At 42.7% G+C, this 23,694-nt stretch overlaps 1 protein-coding gene across 4 annotated transcripts in view; it reads right to left on the minus strand.

Moving 5' to 3' along the window:
* Window positions 1–23,694, minus strand: part of APBA1 (amyloid beta precursor protein binding family A member 1) — a 239,041-nt gene that overhangs the window by 31,648 nt on the left and 183,699 nt on the right. For all 4 annotated transcript variants that reach the window (XM_009456701.5, XM_001138890.7, XM_009456702.5 and 1 more), the window contains exons 3-5: window positions 16,858–16,953; window positions 12,476–12,515; window positions 8,660–8,805 (exon numbers count right to left, since the gene is read on the minus strand). In XM_009456701.5, coding sequence (XP_009454976.1) covers window positions 8,660–8,805; window positions 12,476–12,515; window positions 16,858–16,953 — 282 coding nt within the window. The remainder of the gene's footprint in view (window positions 1–8,659; window positions 8,806–12,475; window positions 12,516–16,857; window positions 16,954–23,694) is intronic.

Below are 23,694 nucleotides of genomic sequence, written 5' to 3' on the forward strand. Positions count from 1 at the left end.
GCTCTATGGTCCAGCACATGACTGCCTTTGGTGGATGTGTCATGTGCACTTCAAAATATGCATTCCGTAGTTGTTAGGGACAGTGTTCAATCAATGACAATTAGGTCAATTAAGGTGGTTAACAGTATTGTTCAAACCTTCTATATACTTGCTGGTTCTTTAATCTCTTGTTCCATCATTTATTGAGTGTGTTAAAACCTCCAGCTGTTATGTGGATTTGTCTGTGTATCCTGATTCTGTCAATCTTTATCTTACAGCTATGTTATAAGGTGCACACACAGGTAGGATGGTATACCTGCTTGGTAAATTGATCCTTTCATTGTTCTCCCTTTTTATCTCCAGTAATACTTCTTGCCTTAAATTTATGTAATATTAATGTAGTTTACACCTAACTAAAAATGGATGTACCATTCTCCCTTTTGCTCACAATTAAAAGACAGCATAGTTGATAAAAGCAGAGCGTGGGGCTGGATTGTCTAAAACCAAGTCCTGGCTCTGCCACTTACTAGCTGTGTAACTTTGAGACAAGCCACTAAACATCTCTGTGCCTCAGTTTCTTCATCTGTAAAGTGAAGATAAAAATAGTATCTACCTCACAGGGATATTTTGAGGACAAAATGAATACATGCAAAGCTCTTCAAACAGTGCCTCATACATTCTAAGCACTATATTTGTGTTTGCTGTTATATGATTATAATTGACCTAGGTCATGATGCAATTTCTTGCCTTTTGCTAAGACTTGCTATTTATACAGATCTTGTACAAATAATGGCAAGTCAATGGCCAAACTGCAGACGCTATTGTGGTAATGGGATTGGGGTGGAGGAAGAACTGCTCTCTCATATTCCTGGGTACTCACCTGGTAGAAAAGCTCCTCTGCTCTCAGCAGCACATCTCTGTTTCATTAGTGACTAAAATATGTTGCCTATACTACCTCATTGTAGAGAAACTGGATAAGTCACCCATCCAGACACCACATAGTGAGTCTCTGGTACACCCGGGAAACCAGGGCAACCGCACTCCCACACAGATGCCCTGCTGTTCTTACTGGTCACCATGAGTTCACAGTGAATAGTCTGCTCTGAAAAAGTTTGAAGGTAGCAACTCTGTCATCCTGACTGCTGCACATTACAGTGGGAATAGTTCTGCATCTGAGAAGTGACCCTATGCTGATGTTATACCATGCCACACCACGAGGATTCCCGTGTGGAACCCCAGAGTCTGGCCAGGGATGTTCGGACTGGCATCAGTTATAATCTGCATAACTGACAGCTGGGAGATCTTTAATGTTTGTTTTTTACTTCTCCTGAAATGATATGGCAGTAATATAGGAATTTCCATTACTTTGGATCCCAAACCCTAACAGCTGTTGGTCAAAATTCTTCAACTCTAGGGAACCGATTTGAAATAACTCTTTCAAAAGGAAATAGGTTCCACCATCACTGGAGTACCCAAATTCTTTTTTTTTTTTTTTCTGGGACTGGTGTTGAGGAAGAGGATCCAAAAGGCAAACTGAGTTTCATGAAAGGTATTCTGAAACTTTTTTTTTTTTTTTTTTTGAGACAGAGTCTCGCTCTATCACCCAGGCTAGAGTGCAGTGGTGCCAACTCAGCTTACTGCAACCTCCGCCTCCCAGGTTCAAGCAATTCTCGTGCCTCAGCCTCCTGAGCAGCTGGGATTACAGGCATGTGCCACCACACCCAGCTAATTTTTGTATTTTTCAGCAGCGACGGGGTTTCACCATGTTGACCAGGCTGATTTCAAACTCCTGACCTCAGGTCATCCACCCGCCTTGGCCTCCCATAGTGCTGGGATTACAGGCGTGAGCCACTGTGCCTGGCCCAAAACAGTTTTTATGAAGTTAAAAATATTCTGTGGATTTAGAGTAATACCATCTTTAAATCACTCATGATATCCAAGTACCCTGCAACAAATTATAATTTAAAATTAAAATATAACATCACAGAAGATGGGAGAGTTGGAGCCAGAATGAGAAATTAGGGTAGCAGAAAGGGGTCCAAGAGAAACATAAGGCCAGCATGCATTTTAAAGCCAGGAATGACAACATCTATTTAAACCCTCGTGTTTCATGGGATTGATCACGGTTTACCACATGGCGGGGTGTGGTGCAAAGGACAAACTGCAGCACCACCCACCCACTTACTCCATCCACAATGTGTACTGAGTTTCTGCCGTTGTTAACACACTCTAGATTAGTCGTGCCAGGGATGCTCCTGACTGTTCTATCTTTTCTCTCCCCACTGACATTTACTGAGAACTTGCTATGTGCCAGAATCCTTCGAAGTATTTCACATAAATCAGTGTAAAAGCTTATAACACCCCTGTGAGTTACTACCCTGCTAGATGGTAAGCCATGATCAATCCCATGAAACACGAGGTTTAAGTAGATGTTGTCATTTCTGCCTACATTATGTTATCCTCATTTTTCAGAAGAGGGAAATGTGGCACAGAGAGGCTAATTAACTTGCCCCAGGTCACACAGCTGTGAAGTGGCAGAATAGAGATTCAAACTCTGGCAATCTCACTCCATTGTAAACCCCTAGTTGTGCAACTGGGGCAAGCCTGTCATCTGTAAACTTCTCCATTTGTCTATACCTTGGGGTTAACAACACCTACCTCACAATGTTCTCTACCCCATCCACTTTGAGGAGTAAATGAGATTGAGATAATGCATGTGAAGGGCCTAATACTTTACTGATCATAGATTTCTTCAACTAAGCTGGGAAATGCTACAACTTAGGCAAAGCTATAATGATAGACATTTTACTTCTACAATGAAATCATAATTTTGAGAAAATCATAAAAGAATGAAAAAAATCTGATCTTTGGGACAGGCTAGTTAAGATGAATATATGAATATTTGATAATGAATGCAGCTTGCCAAAATGCATGGACCACAAGATACCTATACACCATTTGTAATCTAATCTAATTGCATTAGCTTCACAAACATAGGAAGAATGGAGACACAAACACCACACTCTGGGTGGATGGACATGAAGCAGTCTCTGTGGTTCAGGTAGGGCTCAGCAGGCCACCCTATCTTCTGGTTGAAGAGCAGAGAATGAAGTGGGAATGAGAGTGGAAGGCAAGGTGCAGATGCAGTGGAGAACAAGGAAGACAAATGAGCTCATTGTGCTGGCTTCTAGTCTGGCTTTTTCTAGAAAGGGGGTAGGCATGAGTCCCACGTTGTTAGGGGAGAGATGTGTTTCTATCTACGGCACATTAAAGACTGACAGCACATAGGACAAAGCTCTCTCTAGAAGTTTCTCCCAAAACATGTTCCAGAGAATACTACCAATGACAGGTATCTATCAAATGGTGACAATTGCAGGTATCTATCACATGGTAACAATGTATTCTGTGCTCAAATAAGTATGGGAGCTGCTAGTTAAAGTGAATGAAATCTTCTTAGTGCAGGACTTCTCAGAGCCTTGAAGAGGAAGACACCTGTAGCAAATGTCCAAAAAGGAGATCTATTTTCTTGAGCTTATTTGCCAGTGGAACTCTATTAATGACAAGCACTTAGCCTGACTAGAATGCTGCAGGGCACAGTGGGAGGAAAGATGCTTCATACACTGGCGGGTCCACCTTTCTCTAAGGCAGTGGTTCCCAAACGCTGGTGCAGAGCAGAATCTCCTGGAGGGTTTGTTAAAACACAGACTCCTGGGTGCCACCTTCTGAGTTTCTGACTCAGTAGGTTTGGGGTTGGGCCTGAAAACCTGTACTTCTAAGAAGTTTGTAGGCAATGCTGATGCTACTGGTCCAGGGATCATGCTTTGAGAACCAGGGCTCTAATGCAATCCCCTAAGGTATATGGGGGCTCTCTGGAAGGATATTACTTCTCAAAAATGATGACCAACAAAGGCAGAATGAACACATTAGGGAGGGACCAAAGACCAAAACAAAACAAAAAAATGTTTAATGACAGATGTCTTCTAATTCTGCTATTGTGCTCAGATATGTCATCTCTTAAATTGTGGTAGATGGAAAAGCCTTTAAATTTCAGAGCCCTCAGCTTACCTTGTATTTTTGTTACCTAACATTCTTTTTGGCTTGTTTTTACTGCAAGTTTCTCAAGCTCAAGAACTGTGTATTGGTTAATTTTTATTTCTAAAGGGCCTATCACAGGAGTCTGCACAGCAACAGTTGGCATTTGAGGCCAAATTCCTTTGTTTCTTTTCACATTAAGTAGAAAATACCTGGCCAAACCGCAGCTCCAAATTCTCTCTCCATGTGGCAAAGGAATCTTGTAAATTTTTTGTTAAATTAAGAAAACAGTAATTTTCAAAACCCCAAGTCCAAATCCAATAAGCAATGTTCAATTTTAGTATACAGTTGGTACTACATGAGTGGCAGACACCACAATTGACAAATGGAAGAGAAATTAAAGACTACTTTGAAATGGAAACCTAAGCTTCAAGGTCAGCGTCTGTTCAGAGATAAAGCACCACGAATAACAGGGCGCGTGGTGAGCAGTTCTCATTCACATCCAGCCACGTCCATCTGGTCAAACAAACAATGTAGGGAGAGGAAGAGAGGGACAAAACGGGGGTCCCTGCAGGGAGTGAGGGAAGAAGGAGGAATCAGAAAACAAAGGAGGAAACTACCCCCACCTTTGTTTAGGTGAAAGTGCCAAGCCAGAAATTAATAATCAGATTAGGGTTAAGGACATTGCTAAATGGATTGCAAAATAAATCCACAGAGCTTTTCTTTCTCCTTCCTTCCTGGACGGACGCTATAAAGTCTGCAGCTTTGCTGTGCTCTATGTCCTTTCTGTCAAGGTGGCCTAGAATAACTTGTCCTGAAAGGTCAGTCTCTCTTTAGGAAACAGCGTGGCACCATCTTCCTTACAGAGCAGCGTCTCCCAAGCACATGTGGGCACCCGGTGCAAGCTCCTTCCACTTAAGCCCAGCCCAGCCTGCTCAGGATCAGCACTCTTTGCCCCCAGCTTCCCTTTGCATTGATGAAGTCCGTGTACGCTCCCTGACACAGTCACTTTTTGGAGAGTGCTGACTTAAACAGGTATCTCCATTTACACTTGGAAAAGGCTTCTAGCTGGATATAACGTCAACCAATCTGATAAGCATTTTAATGGATGTAAAAGGAACATGAAGCAGAAAATATTTAATGACAGGCAACAGTTCCTTCCAATGCATAGATGCACATTGTAAAATGATACTTATAAGTTATAAATGAAATGTAACCATTTAATTTTACCACTCTATAATGAATTCCTCATTCCAGAGTAATTTGCTTGTAAAAATAAATCTATGTTTTCCAAATGCCTATTCTGCTCTAGGCAGGTCTAAAATGTATTTATAATCAGAAAGCCTCTATCTTGGTTGTTCTGATCAACAGAGCCATCTAATTTTTGATTCAAATGAACTGTGGAACTTGGGGATACCAATCCTTTGGAAGCTTTGAAGTAAAATCTCTGATTTCTTATGAGGCAGCTGGACTTTAAAGAAGGAATAACAACTCTATAGGACACCACTTTGGAAATAAGAAAATGTAATTCACAATATAATTGGCACTGATGAGCTTTGGTACAGGGATGCTGTGTACCCCGAACATTGCTTTACGTTCAAGTGATGTGCCCCGTGCCTGCTTTTTCCCTGTAAGGCCATCTCAGCACTACCTAAGTGCCATAAGGGGACTGGAAAGGCATAAATGTTCTGTCTGTAGGAGTCCAAAGCTATCGGACGGCTAATAAACAAGGTGTCCCAAATGAAACCTGAACCTTAAAATGTTTGAAACCTTGATGGATAGAACCTAGAAAAAACCTCAAGGCAACGTGCAGTTTTCAACCTCAGAAGTCTTCAGTACTCCTTTGGGGGCAGACTGCTGCTTTATTCTGGAAGATACGCCTGAACGGGCTCTGGTAGCATTCCTTGATAGGGGCTCTTTGGCATTTTGGTAGAGACAAAATCTTTGTTTTGTGGCTCTGCCCTGGATGTTATAGGGTCTTGAGCACACCTGGCTCTGGCCCAGAAAATGCCCCCAGTCATGGTGACAAGCAGAGGTGCCCCCACTCATTTCCAAACACATCTTATGAAGGCAGTCCCTGTCTATCAGAGACCCCAAGTGAGGCACACCAGGCTTTTGTGCTTCCACCAAACCTGGGGAAGCTAACAGCACCATTCACCTGGAAGCCCAGGTGGCATATCTGGTACCCATGGGGCACGTGGAGTCAGAACCATGTCTCTATGTCTCTTTGATTTAAAGTTCTCTGCTTTATACAAAATAGGACGTGACTGTGCCTGAGAAGCAGCTTGCTCTCTCTGAGAGGTTTGTGGGTTGTTGTTTTGAATGCTGTGCCTGGAAGACAACTAAATTAAGATGGAGAAGACCTTGGGGAGACTTGCTGGCACAATGTCACTACTTCGTGGAAATGGGAAGACAGTGAAAGGGAACTAGGCCAAGCTTGGATGGGCAGCTCCCCAAGAACATGGTGATGTTCTATCCGTAGCATTGTTTAGTCTCAAAGTCCCAAAAGGTATGAAGGTCAGACTGTCTCCACGGAGTTGTCCTGTTGGGAGCCATGGGGCAAGACACATCTCTTTGGGTAGGGGGTGGGGCTTCCCCTAAAAGAACTGGACCTTCCCACTGTCCATCATTCTGGGAGAGGCTAATTTTAGAAGAAGACAAACACCACAGAAATGGGCCTTATGGTAGCAGGGCCTCTGAGGCACAGGCAAGGTTTGTGTGCCCCAGATGAAGTGGCTGAGTGGATCCCTGACACACGGAAGGAACTAAAAGGTCCTGTCAGTAATCCTGACCCTAGGTCTGGCCTAGCAGGGTTGTGACAACAGTCACTCTTGAGGCAGTTGCAAATCACTCCTCCCTGGTTTATAAAAACATCGTAGTCATGTCAAAAGTTACGGCATGGGCTTTACTGTCCTAGGAGGAGTTAAGAGAGGGGCCAGCTCTGAGCTTGGGGGAGAAGCATTTCCTCCAAGTACAGAGAGGTGGTCAGATCAGTGGGTGACACACAGAGGCCCCAGCAGCAGGAGCGGCAGTGAGCAGCCTGAGGAGGAAGCCATGAGAGGGACGTGGGGCCATTCACACAGCATCCTGGGAACTGCAGGATAACTGGACAGCTGAGGGTTCAGGCGCATCACATTTACGGTGTTGGTGATGGTATGAGCTATTCACCACATGGCAGAGTCTGGACACGTGACTAACGTAAGAATCAGCTTGGGCATAAGGCCCAAACCAACTGCCTCTCCTCTACAAGCACCTCTTGGAATTGCTGGTCACTTACTGTTCCTTTCTACCTCTCAGGCAGAAGGCAGTGGTCAGAGGTGTTCGCATCTGCAGGCTTCCCCTGCACTCTGGTGGCACTCGGCCTCTGACACTGTCCTCTCCTTGGGCACACCCCACACACTCCCTGGCTTGCTTTGTCATTCCCTCATTCATACTGCTGAGCTTGAGAACAAGGATCTCACTTTATCAGCTACTGTTTTTCCTCCCTGCCAAGACCCTGCACAGCTCTTCATGCCTAAGTGCTCAAGGAATAATTTTTTCTTTGATTGCGAGATTAAGGATTCTCAGTTACTGCGGTCTACCTGTCCCTCTTTCTCCTTCCACATTACCACACAAACACCAGGGTGCAACCTGGGAGTGTGTGAGAGAGAAGGTATGAAATATGGAATGGCTCCTTGAGGGAAGAATCCATTTTGACCAGTTGAAACTGGATAAAACAGACTCTTACAAGTTCTAACCTATTCCAACTTGCTGGAAATACCTGGTCCTGGACTTCTACCATGATGCTGTCCCTAGGGCTCTAGGTGACAGTGGCCTCAAGGCTCGGGGAGGCTGCCCAGTGGTTCCAGGTGCTGGTGGCACAATGGCATGTGGATGACATAAACACACCTTAAGTGTTCCTGGAGTCCTGGTTTGCCCATGATTCTAGGTAGTTTTGGTATCATGGTGGAGATTCTAGAGCTCTGTGTTGCTGCATTTATTCATGGGAATAAACCAGTTCTGGATGGTTCAAACTAGTTGTGAATGACTTAAACCAGATAAGAGTGGTTCCTCCTGGATCAAACAGGCTCGTTCCTTTTATGTCTTGATTAATGAGATTCAAACATGTTATGATTGGCTCAAACTAGTTTAAACTGGATTAGCCTTGCACTGACCTTAGACTAGCCAGGTTAGATTTGATCAAAGGGTTCATTTTCCTTGAAGCAAGCCAGTTCAATCTAGCTTGAACAGGATGGACTGGTTCAAAAGCAACGCCACCTAGTTTGAACCAACTCTGTAACATGAATGTTTGCCACTGACCTCCAGCTGTCAGTGGAAATCCAGTGGTACATGTCTTGCACTTGAGACATAATACTCAAAACGGCATCCTTCCTCATTACATCAACTTTTCAAAGGTTGTGATCATGAGCACTTCTTCTCAAGACTGGCCATTTATAACAACCTAAATAGATCGTGTTTGTATATAAAGACTCCAGTAGATTTTGGAAATTTTTGTTTTGTTAGCAGGCACATGGATAAGCACTGCCTGTGTGATGTCATCTCAAACCACTCTCCTCTAAACTATATGTGGAGTTGTGGCCAGTGCTGTAGACTGCTCCAGTGCCTACACCAGCCCCCTGTCCCTGTTGGAGCACCCAGATGTCCTCACCTTGATCCTGCTTACGGCTTCCTGGGCCTGCATCATGCGCACGTTTTTGGAAGGAGTTTTGTCTGAGAGCAGCTGAGTGGAGCCAAGGTAATTGGCGGCAAAAATGATTCCATCGATCAAGTCTTCAGGGTCGCAGGGTCCCGGAACTGTAACACATAGAGCCACAGTGAGGAAGCCATCCTGGGGTGGGGCCTGCCAACCCCCTCAATGGCACATCACCCCTCTCCCATGCCTCACTGCTGGCACAGGTGAGGCAGAGCCAACCTGCTGGTCTGAGGCATCTCTCTGTGTCTATCTGCACCCACACCTCATTTTCAAATAGAAGGCACAGTTTCTAAAATATTTTGCTTCTCTAAACCATTTACTATGGAAAGTGATGCAAATATTTACTTAAACATGGAACATAAAATTCAGCAATAAAGGATACTGTTTCTCCTGTTAGACTGTGAGCTCTTAGGGGACAAGGACCATGTCACATTCACCTCTGACTCTCTTGTCTTACTGTCACCCAGGTGGTATCAACTAGATATTTGCTGGATAAATGGTTAAGTAACTAGATGGCTGTCTTTTTAGAAAAGCTTTTTACAGCAATTCCTATTACTTGCCCCCCCATTCATATCTCTTCCTCCATTTAATCCATAACGGAAGAAACAAATTTATAGATCAGAAAAATAGGATATCTGTTTCAGAATGTCTGGATTCCTGTAATGGCTTCTGACCTCAATTGTGCAAGACAGATAATGTGACCTAAAGCCACAGTCCCATGCTGTCAATCTTGTTCACTTACAGGTTATAATGTTCTTGGCCTGTGCCCACACATAGACAGATTCCAAGGAAAATCAAATTTTCTGTTCTATTTTACCAGCCTTTTAAGTCAAACCTGTTTTAAATATTTTAATTGGGGGCACCTGTTTCTAACCACAATTACTTGTAAACCCTAACTCGAAATTAAAACATGTCTGTGATTAATATATAACTGTATAACAGTCTACTTAAAAAGGCATTTTAATCTGCAATTGAAACATACGTATTTTATTTTCTTTCTTTCTTTTTTTTTTTGAGACAGGGTCTCACTCTCTCGCTAAGGCTGGAGTACAGTGGTGTGATCTCGGCTCACTGCAACCTCTGCCTCCCAGGTTCAAGGGATCCTCCCACCTCAGCCTCCCAAGTGGCTGAAACTACAGGCACTACCATGCCCAACTAATTTTTGTAGTTTTTGTAGAGATGGGGTTTTGCCATGTTGCCCAGGCTGGTCTTGGACTCCTGGGCTCAAGCAATTTACCTGCCTCAGCCTCCCAAAGTGCTGAGATTACAGGCATGAACCACCATGCCTAGCCTTGTGTATTTTATTTGACTTGACTGGTACATCTGCGGAGACTAAAATATACATTTTAACCCACTGTTAAAACCTCAGGGTCTTAAATTAGATAACTTGTAATGGAAACAATTTGCTTTTTCCTCTTGGAAGGCTAATCTGAAATGCTTTTTATTTTTATCCTTAAACATCAAGCTCATCTTGAGTTTACACAGCTGCTTCCTGTGCTGAACTACTTATCAGAGTACAGATGTAAAATAATCTACTCATTTATCTAAAACTAAGGTGGTGCTTGAAACAAAGAAATTAAAAGTGTTTTAGGAAGGGCTTTCACAAAGCATCTATGTAGTAATTAAATAAGGAAGCCTGTTATTTGTCTTATTCTCCATTTTTATAAGCAAGACTTTGAAGCTAACACTGTGAGTGGTACACAGACAAATCTGCCTCCACTACATACCAGTAATTCACACTCTACTCAACAGCCACAGGGGCCCGCTCTGAATCTTTTATAGATGTGAGATGGATTCGGGCTATATATGATATACAGTTTCAGTTGTATAGCAGGGAAGCATATAAAATAATATATGAACAGGTCTGAATCCACATTACACTTTATATAAAGTAAAAGATTGTCAGTTCTTCTATGATAAGTTCCTGATGATGCATTTATAGTGTTATGGAAACATAATCATTATTGCCAACCAGATATGAAGAAGAACGATCTCATCTGGGATATGAACTTTTAAAAGTCTTCCATCTATTTTTTAAAAATCAATGTTAAAAGAAAACAAAAATTAACTACCTTCTCTACGGGACTTCTAACATCATATATTCTCTGATTTGGCGCTATTCACTGAGAAGGTCCCTTTTTGACTACAGTAAGTGTGGGTATGGGGATATGTTTAAAAGCAATCCAAATTATATTTAAATGACTGTAGAAATGCCAAGCATCCAAGACACACAAATATCAGACCTAAACACCTTTTGAGATATGGTCTTATGTCATTTATCCTTTCAGGAAATTGAATATAATTGAATATCACTGTCATCGCATCACACCCAGAAAAATAAAAGCCCCAATTTCATAAGTTCACTTTGAGCTCAGGGATAGTATATTCTTACAAAGTTAAAAAAAATTAAACCCTTAATGATCCTATGTCAGAGAATTGCAGGTTTTCTTTTGGCCTTTCGGAACATGGTTTCCCTTTAGTGCTGCCTTCGGATTGCTCTGTGGATGACATCCTCATACTCAGGCTAATGCTGAGCCTGAAAAATCTCTAGGCCTGGGGGATGAATATGAAGACGGGAGCTTTCAAACTTCAGAAAACTTCCCAGAATGCTCTCACAGAATTTCAGGGCCTCACAAAAATGATACAAATAATTTACGATGATTCAAGAGAGAAACCTAAGTAACTAAACCAAAACTGTGAGCTTGTCCTGGGCTTTGAGCCCAAGGGTTCATGAAGGTTTATGAGCCCTGGTAACCCTTTCCCAGGCAGTGGAACACAATGACTGTTTATGCACAGGATCCAAAGTCCAGACACACCCTCAGAGAGATGTCTGGGCGTTCTCTGGCCTCCAGAAAAGCCTCCTTCAAGGAAATGGCGATGCACCCAGGTGGACCCTCAGCATCACCTCTAGCCAGAGAGTGAGTGCCTCTTTGTGAATGAGAAATGGTGCCTGATTTGGTGCCCCATTTGGATGGTACAGTCTCCAGCTGGAGTGCAGAGCTTGACTGAACTTTGGCCCCACTTGGCCTTAGAGTAGGTGCCCTTGTGCAGTGAGTAACCTGCACAACCATGTGTGGCAGCCCCACAAAGACACCGATTTCCAGAGAGAAGTATGGTGCCAGCCTGCCAATTCATAGCCTGGGTCTGCACTGCCAACTGTGGGATCTTGGGCAAGTTATCCTCTTGATGCCTCAGTTGTCTCATTATAACATGGGGATAATAATAAAACTCACTTCACAGGATTGAAGTGAGGATTCAATTAGTTATTACATGGGAGGTGCTTAGAACAGAACCTGGCAGAGTAAGCATGCGGTAACTGTTACTATTACTAGCTCATCCACGTAATAGATGAAAATTGCTGGGAAGGTTTTTCTTATTAAAAAAGACCAAAATTTCTGCCTTAGTTAATGTTCATTCCCACTTGAATTTTTCTTTTTGAATGTATGAGGTGCACAGAGACAGAATAAGGAGACTTGGGTTTTGGATCCAGTGTGACCACTGCTAAGCTGCATGACACTGGGTAAAGCCCACAGCTTCGACTCCAATTTCAGAGTCCTCATCCACATAATGAGCAAAGACGTGAGGAGGATTTCTGAGAGGCTCCCAGCTATCATCCTTTGAGTCTAAGATCCTAAGACTGTTAACATTGTGAATAAGTGACTTTGTGGCCTTTCTTCCCTTCCATTGTCTTATATCTCAGTGCTTCATATGCCCCAATGCTAAAAGATTCATGAATGACTCAGTGCTCAGTATTTTCTTTTCAGCTCTTACCTTCAACGTAGGTTGGGAATGAAGCCAAGCTTTTTCTTGACTGTAATAAAGACAAAGAGGTTTCAAAAAGAGCAAAGCATAATGAAATATGCATTAACACAATCATCCATGCAACATGAAAAATAAATACATAATCAGTGGCAGTTACCAGTTATTGATCATTTTTAGTTAGAGAAAGTGAAGTGCAGATAAACATGCATTTATTAGTAAAGGTTACCTAAAACCCAGAATAGTCCATTCATATTTTAGATAATCTAGAAATCTTACATTTCACAATCAGAGAGGTATTTGCCAACTAAAAAACAATCCCACAGACAAGTCTCTAACAACAATAAAAAGGGCACAATTTGTATTCTTAAGGATCTGCATTTCCATGTGAAAAACTGATTAGTGAAAGCACCAATGCTATGATTATAGCTGAAATTAAGAATTCTCTTAGAGAAATTTATTTTACTCTTTGCCACAGTGATCTCTCACTGTGCTAAAAATGTGTGCTAGAGTTTTTAAAAATCTCTTCATCTCCTACTGATTTATTTTAGTTGAAAAACTTCATTATATAAATCATTATTGTGTGTTATCTGAATAAGAACACAACAAAGGAGTAAATTAAAAACCCTGGAATTTCTTTTGCACCTCAGAGCAAAGGTCAGCGTTCTCACAGCACTGTTGGAAGCAGAGATGATGAGCTAGACACCTTTTAGAGCCTGACTAGATGGCAGCTTAACTGCCTGCTATCAGAGGAGCAAAACTCACCATACGTTCCTTTCAGAAGCAGATGTCCTAGATGTAACACTGACTGAGATAAGAGGAAAAAATTCACCCCTGCTTCCACCAGTAGTAGAATTTGTAGCTAGTGTGTCTGGACCAGGGTGACACAAGCATCACAGGAGAGTGGAGAGCTAGTGTTAAAGACAAGTCCCTAAAATGGGCAGAAGGTAAGGTTTGCATGGCCAAGAATTCCATTGCTGAGAACCTACCTGGTTCTTAGGTGATTATTTAAATGCATGACTTTAAGAGGAAAGATATCTGGCACTGAATAGCTGTTGGATAGGCTGACCTGCATAGAGGGAAGACTCTGGGGTGCCTGGCAGGCTGGATGAGGAAAGCGCCCTGGGTGAGTGTTGGGATGTCATGGGGAGCAACTCCCTAACCTAGCACTTGACACAGTGCTCTTTCCTTGGAGGATGGGAATGGCAAAGGGATGATAACTTGGTTAATACTTTGACAACAGTCTAAAAATAGTAGTTTTAATTGTTTTGTGAAAAATTGGGGCAGTTGAAGAAACCTAGTTGTAAGACTCCAGCTCAATTCAGGATAATGACAATTCAACACTAATCACACAATAATACATTGTACAGGGCAGCTTTTCAGTAAACCTGCTGCATGTGTGCTCACTGGGATGAAACGGTTCTGCACACCAAAGTGGGTGGGTTTCTAGTGCATCAGGAATGAAAAGTTACTGGCTAGTAATGCATTTATGAGAAAATGCACACCAAATAAAAGCCAGGATATGTGGAAAGAGAACTCCAGTTTCAGCAGTGCTTTACGTTAATTTTATTTTCCACTTACCTAAGTGAGAAGATAGGCCCAGTTGAGAGCCAGCAGCCAAATCTGTCTAATTCAGGTTGGTTTAAAGAAAAGAAAAAAACCCTCATAACTTCATGGTATGCAGATGAAGCTAGCATCTTCATAGGGGCCTAAAACTTTTAAGTTATTATTTCCCAACCATTTCCCTACCCTTGTCCCAAGTAACTATAGCCTGGGGTAATGAGAGTTTGTTTAATCAGAATTGCTTAGCCTCCAGGTACATCTAAGAAGTCAATTCACATTTTCTTGCTCTATTTTGATACTTTTCTGAATGCTAGACAGTGTCCAGATTTTAGCAGAAGCTACAAAAGAATTACTTTGGTCTATAGCTCTAAAAGCTGCCGTTTTATTAAGAGCTACACCAACATGGCACATGTATACGTATGTAACTAACCTGCACGTTGTGCACATGTACCCTAAAACTTGAAGTATAATAAAAAAATTTAAAAAAAGATAAGTTTGAAAAAATAATTTGGCAAAATAAAGTTTACCATCTTTAAAAAAAAAGCTGCAACAGAGGGCATTTGGTACATTCACTTATTCTCTATGCATGAGCTCATGACTAGCTTTCTTAGTCTCTGGGGTAGTAAATTTTTTTAAAAAGAGTTTTGTGAAATGAAAGAATCTCTAATTATTACACACAAATAGGATTTTCATCATCATTTCTAAGGATATATAGAAACATGAGCCAAGTCTTGTAGGAACTGAGAAACTAACAAATTTGCCTTATTATATCTAATGCATAATCAAATGCTGAATATTTAGATGTCTGGTTAGCCCTTTATTTCACATGTGGACTGAGATGAACATCAGTTGATCCTTAACTTTTAAGAATAAATAAATAAAGTTGCATTTAAAAAGCTAAAGGCTAAGATCTTTGGGGTTTGTGTTTGGGGGTCACACAAATCGACTCGTGCAGAACTTGGAGGCACAATTGGACAACTGGAACAATGACAGACAAGGTACCTTGTCCATGTAGTCTGTGACCTGCAAACACTTTCTACTCCAGCAGTGGCAGATCTTGGCAGTTAAGAGCACGGGTTCCCATGAGTTCTGGATTTGAATCCTGGCTGACCACTTGTGAGCTCTACAATCTCAGGTAAGTTATTCAACCTCTTAGCTTTTTCAACCAGCAAATGAGGACAGTGATACCTACCTCACAGAATTATTTTAAGAATTAAATGAGACACTATCTGTGATTTTTCTCAGCCCAGTTCCTGGAACATTGTCAATGCTCAAGAAACGATAGTGCTCATGACTGTTATCATCAGGGCACCTGTCCTTCTTTTCTTCTTACTATTTGTTCTCACCCAACCATGTGATATAAGAATGAAGCAAACTGTGGAACGGTGGGAACAGCAGAAACTGTGCCCTTGTCACTTGTGCTCCCAATGGCCAAGTGTCTGAGGCTCAAGACCAGAGGAGACCAAAGTATATTTCTAGTCTAAATTCTAATGTTGGTGTCATTTCAGAGAAGGTCTATGTTTGTTTGTTTGGTTTAATATGAACAGATTAATAAAAAATACTTTTCCTTTGTGTAAACATTTAATGGCAAATATATGGTATTCAAGGGTGCCTTAAGGGTAATTTTTAACTAAGACTCCCTTTAAAAGCGATCTGCCACTCAGTTTAAACAGAGATTTTTTTTTTCATTGCATTTAACATAAAATTATCAGCAAAATGAGGGAAAAGGAAACCATTGTTCATCATGTGGTCTACCTCTTTAACACATCTCCTCAGTGTTGATGAGAGAGCAGCTATATTTAGAGTGAGCTGAGCCCACACACAGATTATGGCGCAGACCAACATTTACCTGATGTTGGCTCATTAGCAGGTGTGGGTGGCAGTTCACTAGATGTAAAAGGACCCTGGGTACGGGGGAAGGCAGTGTCTCCCCTCTGGGGCTGCCCTTTCTCAGACCCAGACACCTCAATGGGAGAAAGCAGCATCTTCTCACTGAAATGCTCCACATAAGCAAGGCGACCACAGAATTTGTTGTCCAAAAGGGATATTTTAGAGCTGCACTGTCTGGCAGTCTGCAGCCACACGTGGCTATTTAAGTTAATTAAAATGGGATAAAATGAAAACTTCAGTTCCTCAGTTACACTGGCCACATTTCCAGGGTTTGACAGGCACATGAGGCTAATGACTACCATAGTGGACAGAGCAGAAGTGGAACATTTCCAGCACTGTGGAAAGTTCTCGCAGGCGGCACTGCACCAGCAAGAGAGAAGGGCGCTCATAAGATGGGCTGCCTGGACAACAGGTGTGAACTGGAACCACACCCTAGGTAAACTGGGAATGTATGGCCACTCTATTCTTATGAAAGATATCTCATTTGGGCCTGAAATAAAGGGTATTTAAGAAACTAACACATTTCCCAAAGCACACAGCAACTGCAAGCCCATGGCATCAGCAGGCATGTAACGCCAGGAGGAAAGATGCTGTACGTGGAGTTTTTGGTGTCTGAGGTCAAGTGCTGTTCAACAGAATTTCCTGCAATGATGCAAATGCTCTGTAATCCACCCTGTCTGAGCACTTGAAATGTGGCTACTGTGCTTGAGGAAATAAACTTTTCATTTTATTCATTAATTAGACACCTGCAGCCAGTGGCTATCAAACTGGATGACATGGCTTTAACAGGTGAACTGCACACTGGAGAGGAGAAATCAGGATTGTTCTCACCAGGGTAATGTGGGTCAGGAGCGCTGTAGGATGCTGTATTAGGAAGCACAGAACAGTATTAGAGTAAAGCAAAATGGCCCAATGGCTTTGGTAACAAAACGGCACCCTACCTCTTTATTAGTGGACGCTTCCACAGGGTCACTGGGGTGAAGAGATGTGCTTGATGACTCTGCACCCAAGGGGGAGGAGCTGCCAGGAGACGGAGACTAGAACACAGCAAGAGGAAACACAGTGAGAACTTGAGAGATTCGGCAGACACTTGGCTGGGGGAAAGGGGCTGGGAGAGAGAAGCAAAGCAGAACACAATCGAACAGACACTGCAGTGGGGAGAAAACCTCTTAAAAAGGAGCTGCCAACTGTACATAAAACACTTGTGGTTTTCAAGCTTTCTTTTTCAAGTCCTGCCATGCTTTCAAAGGAGCTTTCATAGCTATGGGCCGTTTTTCCCCTTAGGCCAAATGTTGAAAGAAAATACAGAAAAGGTTGAAATTTAAAAATCCTAAATGAATTGAGCTAAGGATATTACACAAACATGTTTAAAACATTTTTTTCTTACTGACGAAGCCAAATATTTAGGGTACCGAATGTCTTATAAAATTGCCTGCCCCAAATGAAAAAGTAAAAATTAAAACACACATTTTTAAAGAGGTAGCTGGGCCTGATTTTGATGGCTAGAAACCATACCACCTGTATTTTCCTAGTCAATTCAGATTTCAAATATTTTGTCGGATTTAGTCTACAGGCTATTGAAAATTCAGAGAAATTTCAGCATTTTAACATCCAAACACTACCTTGGATGCTCTTAGAACAGTTCAAAAATCCTTTGTCAAACGGTGTATCGGAAAATAAGGCTTAGAAAAATAGGCTCAGGGAGAATGGCCTGGTTGGGTGTAGTATTGCCTGGGCTGATGGGACCCCAGCTCCCTGTGCAGGCAGGCCCTGCTAGACGTGACTAGGAAGCTCCCAGGTCAGTGTACACAGAAGGTGCTCCATAAACATCTTCTGAATGGATGGGCAAATAAAACAAGCAAGCACAGGGATGGGACTGATACAGGCCAGGAAAACACTCCCCAGCCTATAGCCAAACATTGCTGTGTGCTTCTGAAATCTTGGGAGATGAAAGGCATCCTCAGGTGAGCCACAGAGATGCTTAAGAATTCCACAGCAATGGTCCTCTGAGAGGAAGGCTGCGCTGCTTCACAGTCTGTTGGCAATGTTTGACAAAAGGCATAAAATACAGAGAAAAACTAAACAGAGATGTATTCTCTCAGGAAGCGTGGGGATGCGTGGGGAGGTAAGTCCTGGGCAAAGGAAGCAAAATAACCCTATTGCTTGCTTGAACCCATGTCTGATCTCTCGGGACCAGCCCCCTTGGGGGAAGCTGAGGCACAGAAACATCAGTAAAATATTTTCATGGAAAGGGATAATGTTTCACACAGCAATGGTGCTGGTGTTGGGGCTGAGGGGGCACGCTGATAGACAAGGGGGAGCTTGGTGAGCACTGTGTGAAACAAACAAACAAAAAAATCTTTTCCAAAAAGTCTGAATTATGGAAAATATAAAGGGCCACAAATGAACAGAAAGATAATGCAGTGAAATTCATTTTAATTCAGATGAAGAAGTTGTATGATCCCAGCCTAATGCTGTGAGACTTGAATTTGTTTCTTGTGATCCCATACACCTGATTCTAGGCAGGGAGGTCAGGACAACGAACAAACCCCTTAAATATTCACATGCAGACATCAGACACTCTGTGGGGAAGCCAAGAGGGCAGGCCCAGGGTAACAGCTGGCATAAAGAACCCCAGGCCCCACAGCCCCTGGCTGCAATAAAGTAGCCCCGCATGCCTTCAAGAAGAAACACACACAACTTTTATTTGGCACCAAAGAGAGCTAGTGGGTACTTGCTGATTTAGCTCTCTGGCTGACTCCAAATTAATGTAGTAAAGTCTTCATGAGAATTTAATGCCTTTAAATTTCCCCAGTTTTTCAAATCTGAAGAGCTTCTTTGGATATGTACGATTCTATTTTTTCCCCCAAGTAATTTTCTGTCACAAAGATTTTAAGGGTCTGGCCCCCAGGGAACCTGGTGCAGCTGGATTTTCTTTAATTGCATGGTTTGAGGGCTGTATCACACCTTCATTAAAAACAATCCTCCAGAGAGTCTCACATTTCCTATTTCTCAATTGCTCTAAATCTTCTAAAAATAAATTCTTTACAACATTATGGGGACCTGATGATCTTAGGATGATGTAAGAAGACAGGTTATACAGAGAGCAGGGGCATGGAAGAGGGAGCCCGGACCCCACAGTAAAGTGAGGTGACTGCTGCTGAGTACCCATATGGAACAGGGGGAGGAGGCACAAATGAGCCTGCAGTGGGCACTGCCCTTACAGAGGCTCTGGTTGGACCCACACCAACCTCATCAGGGACCACTTCCCTGCAGACCCCGGGTGCTCTTGCCTTTGGCACATGCTTGAGCTCATTCGAGTTTCCTCCTATTTGCATGTGCAATTAATGACCTCCACTTAGAAAGTTCACCCTCATTCTTTCCTACATTCAATGTTCAGCTCAAAAGCACTCATCTTGCTGAAGCTTCCGCAGACCCTATTCACAGTACATTCCTTTTCTCCACAGCCACGTGCCATGCTGTGTAATCATCTGTTCACGTTATGCCCCTTCTCCCCCAAGAGCTCTCAGGAGGTAGGGACCTTGTCTTGTTCATGTTCATCCTCCAACTGCCTCGCCTTGGGTCTTGTAAACAGTAGGCACTCAATAAATGTTTACTGAATAAATGGCTTCAGTTTATTCAGCTTTACAATGTTTTCCAGCTTGCATAGGAAGCAGATACGTTACAGATGCACCCAATGCTTTCTTCATTTTTCAGTGGTCAATGGCAGGCCCTTTTGACACAGCATCCCTCTAGTGTTGTGTGTAGAATATTCAACATGCAGTTTTTTTAAACTGAAAAACTTTTTTTTTTTTTTTTTGTAGAGACAGGGTCTCGCTATGTTGCCCAGGCAGGTCTTGAACTCCTGGGCTCAAGCAATCCTCCTGCCTCAGCCTCCAAAAACACTGGGGTTACAGGTGTGAGCCACTGTGGCTGGCCTCAATTTGCATTTTGAATTAGAGAAATAGTCTTTGCCTTTGATGACTGTCACCTGGGCTCCAAGGACACTCTTTTGATGCAGAAAGCTGTCCCCAAATGAGAGAGGACCCTGTCTAATGGAAGCCTAAAAATCTCCACACCATCACCTAAATGTCAAGGGTGGACAAACAGCTTCAAAACAGACATGGCCGCGTGAAGCCTAAACAATGGTGTTAGTGTTTAACTCATCTCAAATGTCTGCTTTACAAGACCTTTGTCCATTACGTCCAACTTCCACTTTGATATACTCTTAAAAATGGAGAAGAAAACCAGAAATTACATAATACTATTAACTTTCAAAGAATACTTTGGAGGCAAAATTTAGGCAATGAAATATGATAGAAAAAGTAAAATTATTGTCACATATATCTCTGTCTGGAGACTCACGCCTTCTGGGCTACTGGATGGATATCCAATTTTAAGCAAATGAGACCATGTGCTTGTGAGGGTAGGATGCAAATGCAGGGTCAGGAGTTCACAAAGGTAAGTGCTGAACCCGGACATCTATCTAGGACACAGTGTGCAGAGATGACTCACCAACAACTCCCAGTTCTACATAATTACAAGGTCTCCCTTAAGCTAACAACTCATCTTCTGCAGAAAATGTTCTAGCAGATTCTCTATAGCTACCATCTAAGTTTTACCACCACAGCTTTGGGATTCCACAAAGCAAAGCTTTCAGCCTCAAGACCAGGTTCCTGAATCCCAGACAAGAAATGTATCATCCTGTCCATTGGCAATGGAGCCAGAGGTGGGTAAAGGATATAAAAGTATCCAAAGGCAAAGCTGATCATTCATTTTAATTCTTTTTTTTTTTTTTTTGAGACAGATTTTCACTCTTTTTGCCCAGGCTGGAGTGCAGTGGCACGATCTCGGCTCACTGCAACCTCTGCCTCCTGGGTTCAAGTGATTCTCCTGCCTCAGCCTCCCAAGTAGCTGGGACTAGAGGTGCACACCACCACACCCAGCTAATTTTTGTATTTTTGGTAGAGATGGGGTTTCATCGTGTTGGCCAGGCTAGTCTCAAACTCCTGACCTCAAGTGATCCGCCCGCCTTGGCCTCCCAAAGTGCTGGGATTACAGGCATGAACCACTGCCCCCGGCCTCATTTTAATTCTGACTGAACATCTCTTAGGGGCAAAGACAGCACTTCTTGTGGTAGCAGGGAGACATACAAATAGCTCCTGGAACTTTCAGGCTGTTTGAAGGGAAGAGAAGCACCACCACAAGTCATTATTATTTATTTGTTCCTTCGACAGACATCTCAGTGCCTATCTGTGTTCCTAACACTGGGCCAAGAAACAAAGAGGAAGGAGACCTGTTTTCAGAGAATGGGAGGAGGCAGATATGGAAAGGCAGGTCCCCAGCAGGTGGCCAGGATGTTGTTCTGTACAGTGGGGACACAGAGGTAGTGGTCAGTTCTGCAGGAGGGGAGGGGTGTGCATCAGGCAATGCTTTGTGGGGGAGGTGGTGCTTCAGCTGAACCCTGAACACCATGTGGTCTTCACAGAGTAGTATGGGACAGGAAAGCAGAGGAAGATACTGAAAACACAGGCAGGGAGGAGGAACAGCACAGCTCTGGCAGGTGAGAAATGAGGCTGCGGAGCCGGGCTGGGACTAGCAGCTGGAGCCCCATGGAGAATAGCACAGGGTGTTACCAATAGCCACAGCTCAGCTCCTACTCTCTGCCCCAGGAGTAGATATTTTTTTTTTCTTCTTTTCTTTCTTTTTTTCTTTTTTGTGAGTCACTGGCCTGCTCCCCTCATTGAAGAAGCCTAATACTGGCATTCAGAACTATTTCCTGAGTTGAAACAAAACATCTAAAGGAGTGAGAGATTGAGTTACCACTCTCGCCCCTTGGAGATCTGCAGAAAGAAACTTTTACAATTAGGAAAAGTGGATAGGATGATAATAAGAATCCCCCAAAGCTGGAGGTAAAGGGTTCCTGCCTCCTTCCAAATAGATGATGAACAACATTCTATTCTAGAAAGGCCTGAGGACTGAGGCAGGATCTCAGAGAGCAGGGCCATGATGTGATGAGGAATTCAAGGATCCTCACAAAGTTTTGGAGAAATTCTAGTCAAGAGACACACAAAAAGTGAGTTCTATGTGGGCCATTCATTCAACACTGAAATGCTGACAGTGTCCAAATAAACCCAGATCCCTGCCTCCCCACAAAAATGCCTGGTCTTTCAGGGAAGACAAACCTATAAGTTACAAATACAGGGTGACTTCTGTAAACAGTGGTCACTGTCTCAGTCGCTGCAGGAAAACAAAAGTTTTAATGTCACAGAAAGTCACAAATGAGCTGACTACTTGTAATGTGCTAAGTTTGAGTGTGTTCCCTAGAATTCTTGTGTTAGAAACTTGGTCCCCACTGCAGCAGTGTTGAGAGGCAGAACTTTTGGGAGGTGACTGGGTCATGAGAGCTCTACCCTCATGAATGGATTGATGCATTCAAGGATTGATGGATTAATGGGTTATTGAGGGAGTGGGTTAGTTATCGTGAGAGTGGAGCTGTTATACAAGTCAGTTTGGCTGTCCCTCGTGAACCCCCTTGACAGGTGATGTCCTGCACTGCGGATTCCCCACCAGCAAGAAAACCCTTACCAGATGCAGCCCCTCCAACTTGGACTTCCCAGCCTCCAGAATTAAAAGAAAACAGACTAAGACACAACATTAGTGCCTACCTGAACAGTCCTCCACCCCAAACACTAACATCTACTTATCTGGTCCACATCTTTGTCAACTGGTCTTCTGTTGACTGTTGGGACCATCTGGCATTACAAGGCAAAAACTAAACAAAAACAAATAATAGCAAATAAAGTGCAGAGGTGCAAATATTGCAAAAATAAATAGATGGATAGCAGAACTGCATAAAGTTGAAGAGGGCAAAGTTGGAGTCTTTCTCAAACCAGCTGCTGACAATGGAGAAACCGGCGGGGTTGCACTGGTTAGAGAAGAAGTGATGAATGGAAAGAGTGGTAACATTAGAGGTGCTTCCAAAGAGAATGACAGGAATATCAAATAATTAAGAAAGGCCCTTAGGAAAACTGAGTCAGTCCTTAAATCTTTTTAATGAAATGTTTCTCTTCATGATTGAGATGACCCTTTCTGAACATGCTGCAAAAGTCACATGTGATTTGAAGGTTATTTTGTGTGATTCACTGACTTTTTTTGAAAAAAATTATAACTAAGATCAATACTATGTCATATAAAATCAGTACTACTTCTCTGTTCTAAGAATTCGTGTACAGTTTGAACTACAACCTAGATGTTGATAGTCAAAGGGTAAACTAAGGTTATATTTATATTTTTTAGTATTGCTTTCAAGGTAAAGTTCTAACTGAATCACTTCTTACCCATACTTTGAGAATGGTGGTCATCACTTCAAATGAATGAATGTTCAGCAGCTTTTTGAAGGTACACATATGCAGGGATTCCTTAGAGCACCTCCGCTCCAGTGGCTGAAGTGTGGCATGACGGCTGCCAAGACGGGCAAGGGGTGGAGAGGCCACCTACACTGGCTGGGCCAGAAACCCTTCTAGTGGAAGAGACACAGAATCATGTCCTGTCACAGTGCTTGGGACTTGAAAGGCTCTGGAATAAAGCTTGTTAATAATCAACTTCAGCAAAGTCTCAGGATACAAAATCAATGTGCAAAAATCACAAGCATTCTTATACACCAATAACAAACAAACAGAGAGCCAAATCATGAGTGAACTCCCATTCACAATTGCTTCAAAGAGAATAAAATACCTAGGAATCCAACTTACAAGGGATGTGAAAGACCTCTTCAA

Source organism: Pan troglodytes, chromosome 11 (genome assembly GCF_028858775.2).
Source record: "Pan troglodytes isolate AG18354 chromosome 11, NHGRI_mPanTro3-v2.0_pri, whole genome shotgun sequence".
NCBI classification, from domain to species: Eukaryota; Metazoa; Chordata; class Mammalia; order Primates; family Hominidae; genus Pan; species Pan troglodytes.